This window comes from Hippopotamus amphibius, chromosome 2 (genome assembly GCF_030028045.1).
Source record: "Hippopotamus amphibius kiboko isolate mHipAmp2 chromosome 2, mHipAmp2.hap2, whole genome shotgun sequence".
Classification (NCBI taxonomy): domain Eukaryota; kingdom Metazoa; phylum Chordata; class Mammalia; order Artiodactyla; family Hippopotamidae; genus Hippopotamus; species Hippopotamus amphibius.
In genome coordinates, this window is record NC_080187.1 from 21585901 (window position 1) to 21600340 (window position 14440).

Sequence of the window (14440 nt, forward strand, 5' to 3'; positions counted from 1 at the left end):
GAAAACTAAAATAATTTTAAATAATTGGGGAAAAAATGGGATAATGGAAATTGGGAAAATAATTGCATCAGATTTTCTGACAAAGTATTAATATTCATAGTCTATAAAAGTACTAGAGATATAAAAGAATATATGAAGATATGTAAGATATAAAAGAATACCTGCCAAACCCTGGAAGAAAATTGGGCAGAAGGCCTAATCACACAATATATATCCAAGGAAAAAAATGTAAATAATAAGCATTTGAATGGAAAATTGTTCATCTTCACCAGCATTCAGAAATTATGCAAACTAAGAAGAGTTAAAATTCTGTTTTACAGACATTAAGTTGGCAGACATTTTAAAACAGTTTGTTTATACAATATAATATAGACTTGTGATTATGGATTTTGTTTTTATCTCAGGATATGTCTTATTTGCTTTCAGGGAGTCAGCTCTTCGTTCCAAATCTAACTCCCTCAGTGAACAGCTTACAGCAAATACAGTGAGTATATAAGTCTATCTCCTCATCCCCAGTTTGCTGGGAAGGTGCATAGAATATGGTAGGTTAGAGAAAAAGAAACGTTGAGAAGTGTTGATTTAGGCTAGAAATCAGTGGCTACTTCATTCATTTTCCCTTACTTGGGAGTCAGTATAAATTAGCTTTGGTCTCTGCAACGACAGACTTGGATTCAAAACTTTATTCTTATAAGCATGTGGCTTTGAGGAAATTATCTGACTTCCCTGGTCTTCAGCTTCTTCATTACTAAAATGGAAACAATTCTTATAGCCGCTCTAAGGGTTCTTGTGATATGTTTATAAACCCCTAAGCTCAGAACCTACATAGAGCATGTCTTCAGTAATTTCTCGAGATTTTTATGAGGTTTAAATGAAATGATGCCTATAGAGTTTTTAGTATTGTGTCTGGCATATTGTAAGAGCTCAATTAACATTAGCTCTGGTTATCATAATTACTGCTAACATATCTTCATACTTTCATTCTCTCAGAGGTAGCCTATGCTAATTCACCATCTAGTTGACTTTGAGCAGGCGTCTGTGTTTCCCCAAGTCTTAACATGAGAAGACTAGCATACTGTTGTAGTAAACTTTGGGTTTGAAGACCTTTAGGAGGATGTACACTGTGTTTGCTGATGCCCTGCCTGGTCTGTGAAGGCATCTGAGTTTGCTACATGTGGATGTGATAATAGCTGAAGTGCTTCAAGTTCTAAAGCCCTGTGGCTTTCACCTTCCACATTGGGAAACAGGATAATTGTATGGAATGAAGTTGATGATTAATTTCTCTCCAACCGTAGTTTACTTGCTTATATTCAGTCCAGAGCAGGAATTAATTGGGCAAATCGTTGATCTGAAATGTGTAAAAGGTGACGTAAACCTGAAAAGTTAAGCCAAAGAATCAAAATTGAAAAACAGTTTATAATCTGAGATCTTTGAATAGCCACAAAAGTTGTTCAGTATTACTTCTTTTGTAGTCTCTAGACACATGTTCTTTTGTCACCTATATCTAAGCTTCAGTAACTTTTGGTATAGACTAGTGGTCTCCAACCTATTTTTTCTTTCATTTCTTGTTTTACAGTTTTGGTTTTTCAATTGAGGCAAAGTTCACATAACATAAAATTAAGCATCTTTTTGTTCTTTTTACATTTAAGTTTTTATTTTTGGTTTTGAATAGGTAATTACATTCATCTGACACAGTTAGCAAAACAATATAACAAGATATACATTGAGAAGACTCATTCCTACCCCTGCCCCCATGTACCCTATTTTCTCTCACCGCCCCCCACCACCTTGGGTAACTGCTCTTTTATTAGTTTCTTATATGTTCCCTCAATGAATGTTTCTTTATGCAGATGCAAGCAAATAGGAATGTATATTTTATCTTCCCCTCTTTCACAGAAAAATAGCATATTGTATGTATTATCTACCTTGCTTTTTATAATAACAGTATCTTTCCATGTTAGTGTATGGAAAGCTTCCTCATTCTTTTTGTATCTTTAGAGCACAATATTCCATTGTGTGAATATTCCTTTATATAACTAGCCCTCTTTTGATGGACCCAACTTGATTATGTGTCTCCTTTAGTTAAGAAAAAATGAGCACACACTCTCAGTGTATGTCTGTTTACAAATTATATACATAAAGTACTGTCCATCCCTGTAAACAAGTTTAATGTCTTATGTTTACTGTAGCTTAAAAATAATTTTAAAATAGAGGTTATGGTCATTTCTTTTTACACTCATTAGATCATCTTGTGTACCCTTAGGGGTATACACTCTGCCCTGAAGGCTGCACTTTGAACCAGTTAATGGATTCAGAGGCGTTTAGCTCAGGAACTAGTGTGTCATCAGTGCCAAGTTAGTGTTAACTGAACCTAAATTTAGAACACAGAGCTCATGTTTTCTTCTCTCCCTAAATCTCTTCTAAATATGTATCTACTGAGTTGCTCTTGGGCTTTTGAGAGGGTACTATTATCTAAAATGCCTCCTTCCCTTAATCTATACTAATTTAGTATTTTATCTGTAAAATGAGGATGCTTATGCCTGGTAGGGAGACTTGATTGAAATGAAGGAATACAGATGAAACCACTATGTCCATTCCAACATATAGGGAATTATTTTTCCTCCTATTATTAATTGTGACCCATGTATGCTTCTAGGCAATAAATCTTTAATTCTCATTTTCTAGAAGATAGTTTCAAATAAATAAGGCAGTGGGACTTATTGAAAGATTTGACATGAGCCAAAAGACATAGAGCTGACTGAAGGTAATCAGCCTTGATTACAGTGATTTTTGTGACTTTCCTCTCTTTTTAGAATCCGGATACAGTCAAGGCCAAATTGATCTCTCGAATGGCTAAAATGGGCCAGCCTATGCTACCCATTCTTCCACCACAGCTGGATTCCAATGATTCGGAAATTGAAGTATGTCCCACTCGCTGTCTTAGAGTGAATAGTGCAGTTGTTGCTGTCTTCTTTTAATTGAAATTATTGCCTTTTCTGCCTCTAACCCAGAAACATTATTTAGAGAGCTTATATTCAAAATGATACAGGTTGGTCTCAGTACATGTATTTCTGCTATAATTAGCATTTCCCCTGAGAAATGGAAGCAATTCTGTATATCTGCCACAAGAACTGGGCAGTTTTAAGTAGTTAATTTAGCTTTCTCCTGAAGTCTCTGTTGTCAGTAAACATCACCCTTTAGGCAGCATGATGCTCGACCCATAAAATAATGAATTCATATTTGTTGATTGAATGTTTAGATTCCTTGGGAAATGTTGGTTTTTCCACTGATGTAATCTAATATTAAGATCACACCGTTGTGAGAATTCCCTGGTGGTCCAGTGGTTAGGACTCTGCACTTTCACTGCTGAGGGCATGGGTTCAATCTCTTGGTCAGGGAACTAAGATCCCACAAGCCATGAGGTGCAGCCAAAAAATAATAATAATAAATCACACTGTGGTATCTTTTGGCTTTGTATGTGGCATGATTTTTTTGAAGTTCAAAAATTCTATTGCAATCAGATCTATCAGTTTTTCCCTTTGTTTTTTGCTTTTGACATTATACTTGGAAAGCCTTCCCACTTTCAGATTTTGTAAACATCACATCTTTTAAAAATATTTATTATTATATATTTAGATCTATTATTTCCTATTTAATCCATTTGAAATTTGGTGAATGGGAAGAAGTAACTTAATTCTTAAGTTAAAACCAAGTTCTTTTCCCATTGGTTGGTTCCTTATTGAATAAAGTAATGCTTTCTCAACTGAATTGAAATACTTAACAGTGATTAATTTTTAGGATTCTTTGATATTGGTGTGAAACAAAGCAAACGTGATGCTCTTAAGAAAAAAATTTTTCAAAATAGGCTTTATTTTTTCATAATTTTGTTTTATTTCTTCATGGAAAAGCTCTGTGTAGATTTAACATTTTAAAGAAAGATAGGATTCCTGGGGCCTGTTATAGGATTGATTTTTATCAGGTTTCTGGAAATGAAATTTGGGTAAGGTAATATTCTTTTTAAAATTTTTAAGTGCTAATTATTCATTGTAGAGTAATGTAAATTAAAGAGAAGAAACATTTAACAAAAGGGCATTCTTTATATATTGTTTTGTAACCTGATTTTTTAACTTAATGTTACATCATGAACATTTATGTTAATATCATAATATAAAAAGGTAAATAAATAAAGCAAAGCTTTATCACCTCTAAAGGCAACCCAGTGCTCTATTATATTGATTTATCGTGATTTGTTTCACTCTGTTGTTAGACATTTAGGTTAATTTATGTAATGATGTAAAACTGGGATGCTTTTCCAGGAATGCGTAATACATTTCTGAGAATATCGGGAAACAAGAAAGTTCTAAAGTAAAAGAATGTGAGAGAGATTTCAGCCCTTGAACTGTAGCATAGCAGATCACAGTCACTGTATATTGTGCCTCAAGTATTCCTTCTGTGAATCAGAAAGATGTTTGTATGTTAACTTCGTTTAGAATTATAGTAAGGGACTAACATTGCTTTGCTTTTATGAAGAGAAAGAATGAGGGGAAAACACTCTAAAACTGTATTGTCAAAAACAGCATGGTAATGAGGCACAGTGAATCTTGCTTTCTCTGATTTTCTTTGAGTACCTTGAGGTCTGTGGAGATTATTTGGCAGAAGAGAAAGGCTGCATTATTCCCTGGGTTTCCTTGTAAGAGGCCCTAATTCTGTGGAAACAGACTATGTCAGTCTTAAGGTAGCTGATGGTTTGGAAAATGATAATGTTATGGGGAACAGTCACTCTAGCTGCTTCAGACAATATATCAAAAATTTATACTGGAAATTAACTATGATTATTAGATATAATTTACAAGGCGAAGGGATCCTACTCTAGCACATAATAGAGTGCTTTCTTCCCATAGCCCACACCTTATTAAACTCTTGCCTTTCTGCTTGCCTTTCCTTCCTCTTCTTTGCCTAAAAGCACTGGTTGTAAGCAGGTTTAGGGTGGATAGTCAGCCTCAGTCTTCATTTAAGGACCCATAAACATAGTAACCAAAATACTTGTGCCTGTTGCAGAATGCTCTTCGAGGAGCTGGGCAGCCCGTGGTGACTCCATCCATCCAGCCCTCTCTCCAGCCAGCCCATCCAATGCTACCACAGATGACCTCACAAAGTAAGAAACCTCTTTGAGGCTCTGTGGCCTTGAATTGGGTTGGTACTAAAGTTACCATCACTGTTCCTTAAAATGTTAGGCTGTGTTGTTTTAGTATTGAAAACTGGACTACAGTATAAAATTTTTCTGTTTGTCCGTGGGTAGGGCGTTTTCAGACCTGGAGATATATTTGGTCTGCTTGCTGTGTCTTCTGCTGTGTTGCATTGTCAGTTTTGGAACTCGGCACTCAGCTAATGAGCCATCTCCCTGTGTGTCATTCTGCACTTTCTGTCAGCTGATGGGATCATAAATCTGAGTCATGTGCACCTGAGCACACCTAATTTCCTTCCACTGGCCCATTGCTGAGACTCCAGTAGGGCTGGGTTTAGGAGACTAGGTAAGAGAAGTGGTCAGGTCTGGAGGGTGATGGTATGTAAGGTGATAGTCCAGACCTGTACCATGAAACAAGGGATGGATAAGAGTGAAAACTTCTTGCTTTATCTTAGCACCTCAGGCATCTGTTTCTGGGCTCCAAGCACCGTCTCCTGCCTTGATGCAAGTTGTATCTCATGATTCCCACTCAGCTGTATCTGGAAATGCCCACTCCTTTCAGGTAACAGCATTTTTAAACCCTATCAATTATAGGCTATAATTTATTATGGTTCTAGTCAGTCTCTTTTCTTCTTCTTGCACAGTTCATATAGTCGCAGTTCCCCATAGAGTTTATCATTTTTCTCCTTCCTGAACTACCACTTTTTCATGTCTAAACAAGCGAAGGATTACCTACCTTATAAGTTGTTGTAAAGATTAAATGCAAGAACAAGCAAAGCATCTGGTGCAAGGCCTGGCACATAGTAAAAGCCCAAGCAATGTTTGCTTCTTTTCCTTTTCACACATGTCTAATTGAGGGGTATATATTCAAGTCTTCTGTGTTCTCTTCTGTCAGTCTTAGCTGATAGGCTAAGATTTTGCACTACACTGAGCAGAACAGTTGTGGCAGAAGAGCAGTGGATGGAGGCTGTATGAAAATACAGCTGAACTCTGTTGTCTAGTTATCCTCCAAAAGTGAGCTCTTAAAAGCAGGTTTTTTTCTGTTTTCACAGAAGGCAGTGGCAACAGCCTGTCTGCCTCTGCTGACTGTTTGCCAGGACAGTGGACTCTTCCTTTTGCCCTGACACATTTGATGGATAAGACTTAACTCCCCCCTGATAACAGATCCTCACTTCATTGGTGATTCTTGATGGAGGGGTCAGACTGTGCCCCATTAGGAAGGGGTGTATCAGAATTGAGAAAAGTCCTACCTTGCCCTCTCCCCACTCCTGATTGGAGCTAATGGAGAGTTATACCCTATAGACTAAGCTTCTTTTTTAGTAATGGATGGGTGGTTATACCTGTCCCTGGAAATGAGCTGGAGTTCCTTAATTCGAGGAAGGGTAACCATCATCATTACAATGGCAGCTGCTGTGTAGTGAGCATTTATTGTCTTCCAGGCATGCACTTACCCGCTGTTAGGAACTTCACCTATCTATAGTTTCATTTAGTCCACACAACAACTCTAAGAAGTGGTATTATTATTTTCATTTTACAGTTGAGGTGACTGAGGCTCAGAGGAAAATGAGAGCTCCTGGTCATACAGATAAGCATGAGAATCTAGCAGGGGAGAGGCATCCTTCCAAAACTGGTGGATTAAGTTTGGAATTGCAATGAATACCTCTTTTACGTTAATGAAACCAAGCAGAGTTTGCTTAGTTTTAAAATTTCTTAGACCATCAGTAGGTCCAGTGGCTGGAGGATGAATTCCTGCTTACTTAAATCATCACAAGAGGACTGGGGAGTGACCTGAGACATGCTCCCCTCACTCTCTAGGTAGGACTTCAGTGACCAGGCATCACTGGGTTACATACATTACTCTCCTGCTGCAATTATTACCCTATACCAAATCCTAGTCTCATCCATCTCCAGCTTCAATAAGTTTGCGTCTCCTTCCAGTTTATCTACGTTATTCCATCAGGACAAATTAAGCAGAAAAGAGAGAGATGAATGTTTTATAAGCCGGCTGTAACTTGGCATTTTTCTCAGCCCTACGCAGGTGTGCAAGCCTACGCTTATCCCCAGGCACCAGTTGTTGCTTCCCAGCTGCAGCCCGTTCGGCCCTTGTACCCCGCACCACTCTCTCAGCCTCCTCATTTTCAAGGTAGGAGTTTCTCACTTCTGCTCTTGCTGTGCTTTCCTCCCTTCCATCCCTTTTCCATTTTGACTCCAGTAGATCTCTGCCCTTTTTTCATTTCTTTTTTTCAACAACTTAATTGAAGTATGACTTACATACCATGTAATTCACTTGTTTGAAGTGTACAATTCAATGGTTTGTTTTTTTTTCCAATAAGTTTACAGAGTTGTGCAACCATCACCATAGTCCAGCTTTAGAACATTTCCGTCATCCCCCCAAAATCCTCATGGCCATTTTCTGTGCTTTGTTTCCTGCAGAGTCTCCTGCCTGCCCTTTTTAATTCCTCTCTCAGAGTTGCTCTGTAGAGTTTGTAGCAAATAGTGAAAGAGTAAAACATTGCAGGAACTGGGGAGAAAGCATGATGACTGTTCTGTATCTCATTTGAAAGCTACTTTGTTAAAATTTTAAAGTTGTGAAAAGAATATACTTTTATAAAAAGGTCAAACAACACAAAAAGGTGTGAAGTGAAAAGTTATTGTTTTCCATCATGAAACAGTCATGTGGGTAACTTTTTAGATATCTTGTGTACATGTGCAAGTGTGGTTGCCTTGTGTAAAAAACAAAGCAAAATAAAATGCACACAGCAGGGATGGTAGCCTCCCTTCTTGTTCTGCAGCTTGTCTTTTGTATAGTAATCATTTTGGGTATTAGGAGAGTGGTAGGAAGAAGCAAGTATATCCCACAACAAAATTTATGGTCCTAGAGTGATAAGGGTTTCCTGGGTGCATCCTTTGTCTGGAAGCCCTGCCCTTCTCCATCTGGGAAACCGTTGAATCTGTCCTCTCCTCTGTGAAGCCTTCCCTGTTGCCATCCCGCTCTCCTTTCCTTCCAGAGACATAACTGTATACTTGTGTCACCAAAGAGTTAATCTTGCTTTTCTCTGTGCTTCTTTTGTACCTTGCAACCTCTTACATGGTTCATTCTTTGCACTTACAACACTCTGTTATAATGATCTATTTATATGTGAGTCTCCTCACCAGGTAGCTTGCCAAGGGCAGGAACCATGTTTCATTCATTGCTGTATCCCTGATACCTGCTCCAATACCTGGCATGCAGTTGTGTGAATGGAGAAGCAATCTGAGCTGCTAGTGTACTGCTTGTGCCCTTGAACCCAACTGTATCCCTTGATGTGTTTTGTAGGAGCGTAGCTTAGTTATTGTCAGCTTTGGAGCCCTTCTGCCTTTATCCCCTCTGCTTCTTCTCCTGACAGTGTAAATCATCTACAGCATTTCCTAGTATTTAGAAATGTTGATTTCCTCTGCTTTCTTTCCTCTGCTGATAGAGCTGTTGGCTTTTCCTCATACGGTATCCTCTGCTACAGTTTCATAAGTTTCTTATTGGTTTATGTCTGTTTAGGATCAGGGGACATGGCTTCATTTCTCATGACTGAAGCCCGGCAACATAACACTGAAATTCGAATGGCAGTCAGCAAAGTGGCTGATAAAATGGACCATCTCATGACGAAGGTGACTGAGTCATCTCATGACTAAGGGGTTGTGTTGAAAGTGGGGGTATGAGGAGGGGATACAAAACAGGGAGCAACCAGGGCTGTAGGTAAGCTCTTCCTGGTGTCCTGTATTCATAGTAGTTAGTAGTTATTTACCTAGAAGGGTCGTTTTGTTTGGGGATCTGGTTAGTAGAGGAAAACTCCTGCTTACATTGGAGATTGTCTCAGAAACTTGTTAACCCCCTCAAAAAAGTGGTCAGATCTCAGGCAAATTGTATTTCTCCTTTTAAAAAATTCATGAGAAGTCTTTCTGGCACTCCTTTCGTAGGTCGAAGAGTTACAGAAACACAGCGCTGGCAATTCCCTGCTCGCTCCTAGCATGTCGGTGACGATGGAAACAAGCGTGATTATGAGCAACATCCAGCGAATTATTCAGGTGAGAGAGACCAAGGACAGAGCGCTCAGCCTGGGGTCCTGCCCCGCTCCCTCCGCAGGTGTGCTCCCCTTTGAAACCTCCACTCCCGGAGTAAGAGCATGTGGCAAATGCTGCGCGGAGTTGGGAAATTCTGGAAAATCCATTATGGCTTGAAGACTCCAAGTGACTTATCACTCTATAATCAGAAGGAAACATTTCTTTTTTGACCATATTCCAATATTTCGCTTCACTTTATAGCCATTTATATATTAGTCTATTGGATGTAGTGATTTCTATCCATCAGGTAGAATTTGATATGTTGTTTTAAGGATTATATTTATGTGGACATAAATTCTAGATTTTTGTCTCAGATATGTAACAGTATCACCTGTCAGTTCATGTTGATTCCTTTTTATTTGGTGCTTTTCTCTTAAAAACTTGTTACACATCATATATTTTGAATTTAGGAAAATGAAAGATTGAAGCAAGAGATCCTTGAAAAGAGCAGCCGGATAGAAGAACAGAATGACAAGATCAGTGAACTAATTGAACGAAATCAGAGGTAATGACAGGTACGGGGCACTGGCGAGGATGGTCAAAAAAGGGTTTAGTTTGTAAATGCCCAAGTTAAACAAACATGTTTGTTTAGGGAAGTTTATGTGTATTTCTGCTCTTTTCTGTTTCCTGCCTGTCGTGTGAATTACTGCTTGTTGACTGAGGGATTTCAGGAGAAAGGGCACCGGAGGCTGTGATGTAATGCACACCTGCGTTTCAATCCTGGCTCTGCTCCTCATTTGTTGTGTGGCTTTGGGCATTTTGTTTATTCCTGCTAGATCTAGTTTCCTCATCTGTGGAAGTAGTGTTAATGCTTAGAAAACTCTGATGTCAACTCTTCTCTCTTCTGTGTGGGCTCTGACTCTGTCAACTAGAACTTCTAGTTTCCATTTGAAACCCAAGCTTTGTATAATTTTTCTAGATACTTCTGAAAATTTTTTTGAGGGGAAAGATCAGGGGAACATGTCATAGCATGTAGCATTTCACTTAAAAAATATCCTTCTCCCGTATTTCTCTTCTCCAGTGTCTCTTGTCTCCCACATGGAGGGGGAAGGGGAGTGGTTTTCTTTTCTTCCCTCCTTGTAGCCTTCACACTCCTGTCTCTTTCCTCTCTTCTTTCCCCTCAACACACAAGTTCACATTCCTCTCCTCTTCATTCTGCAAATTCAAAGCAGTTCACCCCTGGCCCAGGTTCCTGCCTCCAAACTTGGTTACTGCAGATCTTGGGAAAACAAAATGCTTTCAGATTGTTGCCAATGACAGTATCGAGCAATGCTCTGATGACTGAATGTACAGTGGGTTGTACCTGGTGTGCATTGAGTGCTTGATAAATGTTTTTCTTTTTCCTTATTTATTTTACAGGTATGTTGAGCAGAGTAACCTGATGATGGAGAAGAGGAACAACTCACTTCAAACTGCCACAGAACACACACAGGCAAGAGTTTTGCATGCTGAGCAAGAGAAGGTAAAGTAACTGGGGAGAGAAAAGCCCAGGTCAGGATGTGTAGAGCCAAGGAGTGTCCTGTGTACGTACTTACCAGTTTGCTCTTGAGCAGAATTTTTGCTGTCACTGGGAAGAGAACTAGAAATCTTCCAACAGATTTTTACTGTATCCACCGTCCAGATTTCTGTTGTATAAATGTATTATAATAAGTTGACGCAAAAACAATCACTAATCTTAGTAATCTGGTTAAGGTGAGGATTACACAGTTTATTAGAAACTAATCCTATTCTGCTGAAAAAAATCAATAGACACTTTCTGTTATGCCACGTAACAAATATTTATTGTGAAGTTTGTGATTGTTTAGTTTGCTTCTTCATCTGTATCTGCCAGAGCATTTTAAGGTACTACTGTTTGGCTTCAGTCAGTTCAGAATTAGGTATTTTGACCTGTTTATGAAGTAGCTATAAGGAAGGAAGACTGTTGTGGGTCTTGGGTTGAGATCGACTGATTTGGAAGCCCCATTCCTCCTGTCTTTGCTCCAGTGACACTGTTTTTCTGGAATGAGTTTCCTCTTGTTTGGGCTCCCCCCAATCAGCTGGGAGATCGCAACCCTTTCATCTGCTGTTTTCTCAGAGGTATAAGAAGTAGTTTATATTTTGTATTAGAATTTTTTTGATAACATGAAAAGTTGAATGGAATCCACTTTATAGCTTATGGAGTTTATGTACTTTTTCACATTCTGTTAACAGCAAGGATTCCTTATTTAGGTCTTATTGCTGTTATTCTTTGTGTTCTCTTAGCCATAGTGTCCAGTCAAGTAATAAAAATAAAAAATTGACACCTTACCCTCAAATAAGCAGTGCCTTGCCCTGTCCAGTCCTGACCCTGAATCTTTCCCATTCCTACTTTACCACTTGTTGTCGTGGCTGAGTCCTAATGCCTGGGTCACCACTCCGCACTAAGTGTGCCTTTTTACTGTTTCTCCTTCCTCTACTTTTATTTGCTCTCTCTTTCCTAACAGGGACACCCAAATATATTTGGTCTAGCTGTTACTATTCAGGTCTAAAATGATTACTGTAACTTCTAAATCAGTGGTTCCCAAACATTGGTCTGGCTGCCTCAAAGTCACTTGGGGAACTCGATTAAAAATACTCATTCTTAAACTTCACCTTGAGATTCTAATCCAACATTTCTAGTCGAGATCTGAATCTGAACTTTTAAAAAGCTCCCCTTGATTCTGATACACAGCCAGGTAGGAATCACTGCTCTTGTTAGTGATTTCTTTTGCCACAGTCTGTGTAGGTGGCAGCTGGACACCTTTGTTTTTAGCAAGTTCACTGTGTCACTGTCATGCTGAGTATCAGTGGTGTGTGTGTGTGTGTGTGTGTTCCAGTAAAACTTTATTTACAAAAACAGATAGCAGGCCCATTTGGCCTGCAGGTGATAGTTTGCCAATCCCCTGAATTAGCTTATTAATCCACCCAAATGTTTGTTCATAAACTCCAAAAATGCCTGGGATGGTGCGTGAATCTGGTAAATGCTCTACTTATAGTAGCAAAAACAGTAGTAATAATAGCAAAAGCAGTACTACCAGCTAACACCTGTCAGACACTTTCTAGGTCCTAGGCACCATGCTTTACACAGATCTGTTTGAGGGCATCTGCTAGGCTGAGTATCACTGTTCTTGATGAGTCAGGTACCATGTACCACATGCTTCACTTGGTCCCATTTATTTCAGTAAAACTTTTCAAGTCTTGACTCTAATGTTTTTCTTTTGATCCACTTCTTACTTACTCAACAGTCTTCCCTGTGAATCTCTCCTCTTAAATGGAAATAATCAAGGTCCTTTCATCCCTGGAGGCAGTTCTCTTCTTCCAAGCACACTCAGAAACTTATGGTTCCGTGCTCAATGAATATTTAATAAATGAAATTAATTATTTTTCTCTATGGCAGTATTAATATTTCCTCATAAAACCATGAAATAGTGGTTAACACTGGAAGAGCAATTACAGGTCATCTAGTTTAATATGATTTTACAAAAGAGTAAGCTGAGGCCCAGGGAGGGGAAAAGACTTGCTGAGGGTCTCACCTCCAGCCAGCCATGTTCTTTTTCCTTTGCCAGATGGCCATCTCTCTTTGATATCATTTTCCTCTTCCTAACCTGAATGCTTTTTCCCTTGGTTTTCTGAATTCTTGGTTCTTTCTGTCATTGCTTGCTTTCCCCAGCTCTCTGTGTCAACAGCAGAATTCGATCCCAGGTGCGAACCAGGGAGCCGTCCTATCCACTGTGTAGGTTTTTGATGTTTTCCTTTCTCACTTGATATTGCAAACCCTTCCTTTAAAAAAAAATCATAATGCACACATGCACACAGATGCACATACATGTATGTGTTCACACATACTTTTTTCCGATTACAAACATTGCATCTGTTCATTCTGGGAGATACAGAGAAGCAAGCGTAAAACACAACTCACCAATAGTCCTGCCACTCAGAGACAACCATTGTCGAATGTGTCATTCATCCCTTCACGGTCTGCACTATGTGTGTGTTGGGTGAGAATATTACTTTTCATGCTTTTAATAGGCCTTTGTCTATAAGGGCCTGAGATGAGCGCTTTTGACTGATCTTCCACTCTGCTTGTTCTTCAGTGAGAGTGACCATCCACTCCCCTGCCTCTCCTCTGGAATTCACCCCCTCCAGTGGTCTAAGCTGTTGCGAAGCCCTGTGCGAGTTGTCTTTGCTCTGTCATTAGTGAACTTTGGAGCCACAATAGACACAAAGTCCTCTGAACATTGTGTTGGTTCAGTTTCTGTTAGGCCCTTTGGGGCAGGACGATGGGTAAAACTTCTGTTCCGCTTGCAGCAGATGAAAACCCTGCTTCTGTCTGGAAGTTCAAGCTGCCATTGTCCTCTATGTTTAACAGATGAAAACCTAAGGCTGCTGAACAGCAAAAATAAGTATCTTAGAGCCCACTCTAAAGGTCATGTTATTAAAAAATTTATTTTGACACTTATTAAAACAGTAAGGAAGACTTTATTTGACTATTGCAATAGACAGGAGTTTCCTGGTGGCCTAGTGGTTAAGATTCCAGGCTTTCACTGCTGTGGCCCGGGTTCAGTCCCTGGTCAGGGAACTGAGATCCTGCAAGCCATGCAGCGAGACAAAAAAAAAAAAAAAAAAAAGACTTTTGCAGTAGGGAAGAAAGATTGAGCTCAACTCCAAATACAGTGAGAGCAAGTGGGGAATTTGCAGCCAAGGAGCAGAGCAAGGGGGTCAGTGGATGGAAAATTACTAAGAGGAGACATTGTGGGTAGGAGGATTCTAGCTAATGACAGGCCAAGGACTTAGATAGTAAAGGTTGGGATGGAGAACTTTGATCAGATATCAAGGGTGGAGATTCTCTCTAAACTGACTTAGCAGGATTCTTGCTAAAACTGAGCTGGTCAGGCCAAAGACAGGAGGAGAGACCAAGGTCGAGGGCTCACAGGAGCCTGACTTGAAGTTTGGTCAAGGAGAGCACCTTTGCCAGTGTACACTCAGGTACTCATAGCCTATTTCTTTTTATTTTGTATACAATTTGTTTTATTTCCTCCACCTTTAAGAGAGCCAAAATATCAGATTTTTAATGTAAGCTAGAAAGCTGATTAAAGCTTTGGAATAAATAAGTTTAAAACTGAGGTGAGCACAGTGAATACCCTACGAAGGGACCAGTGATAATAA

General features: G+C 39.3%; 1 protein-coding gene across 4 annotated transcripts in view; it reads left to right on the plus strand.

Annotated features, from left to right (window-relative positions):
• Positions 1 to 14440, plus strand: part of FKBP15 (FKBP prolyl isomerase family member 15) — a 50188-nt gene that overhangs the window by 22870 nt on the left and 12878 nt on the right. For all 4 annotated transcript variants that reach the window (XM_057720514.1, XM_057720517.1, XM_057720516.1 and 1 more), the window contains 9 exons: positions 427 to 484; positions 2811 to 2918; positions 5056 to 5152; positions 5638 to 5744; positions 7211 to 7325; positions 8715 to 8824; positions 9134 to 9241; positions 9688 to 9782; positions 10637 to 10739. In XM_057720514.1, coding sequence (XP_057576497.1) covers positions 427 to 484; positions 2811 to 2918; positions 5056 to 5152; positions 5638 to 5744; positions 7211 to 7325; positions 8715 to 8824; positions 9134 to 9241; positions 9688 to 9782; positions 10637 to 10739 — 901 coding nt within the window. The remainder of the gene's footprint in view (positions 1 to 426; positions 485 to 2810; positions 2919 to 5055; positions 5153 to 5637; positions 5745 to 7210; positions 7326 to 8714; positions 8825 to 9133; positions 9242 to 9687; positions 9783 to 10636; positions 10740 to 14440) is intronic.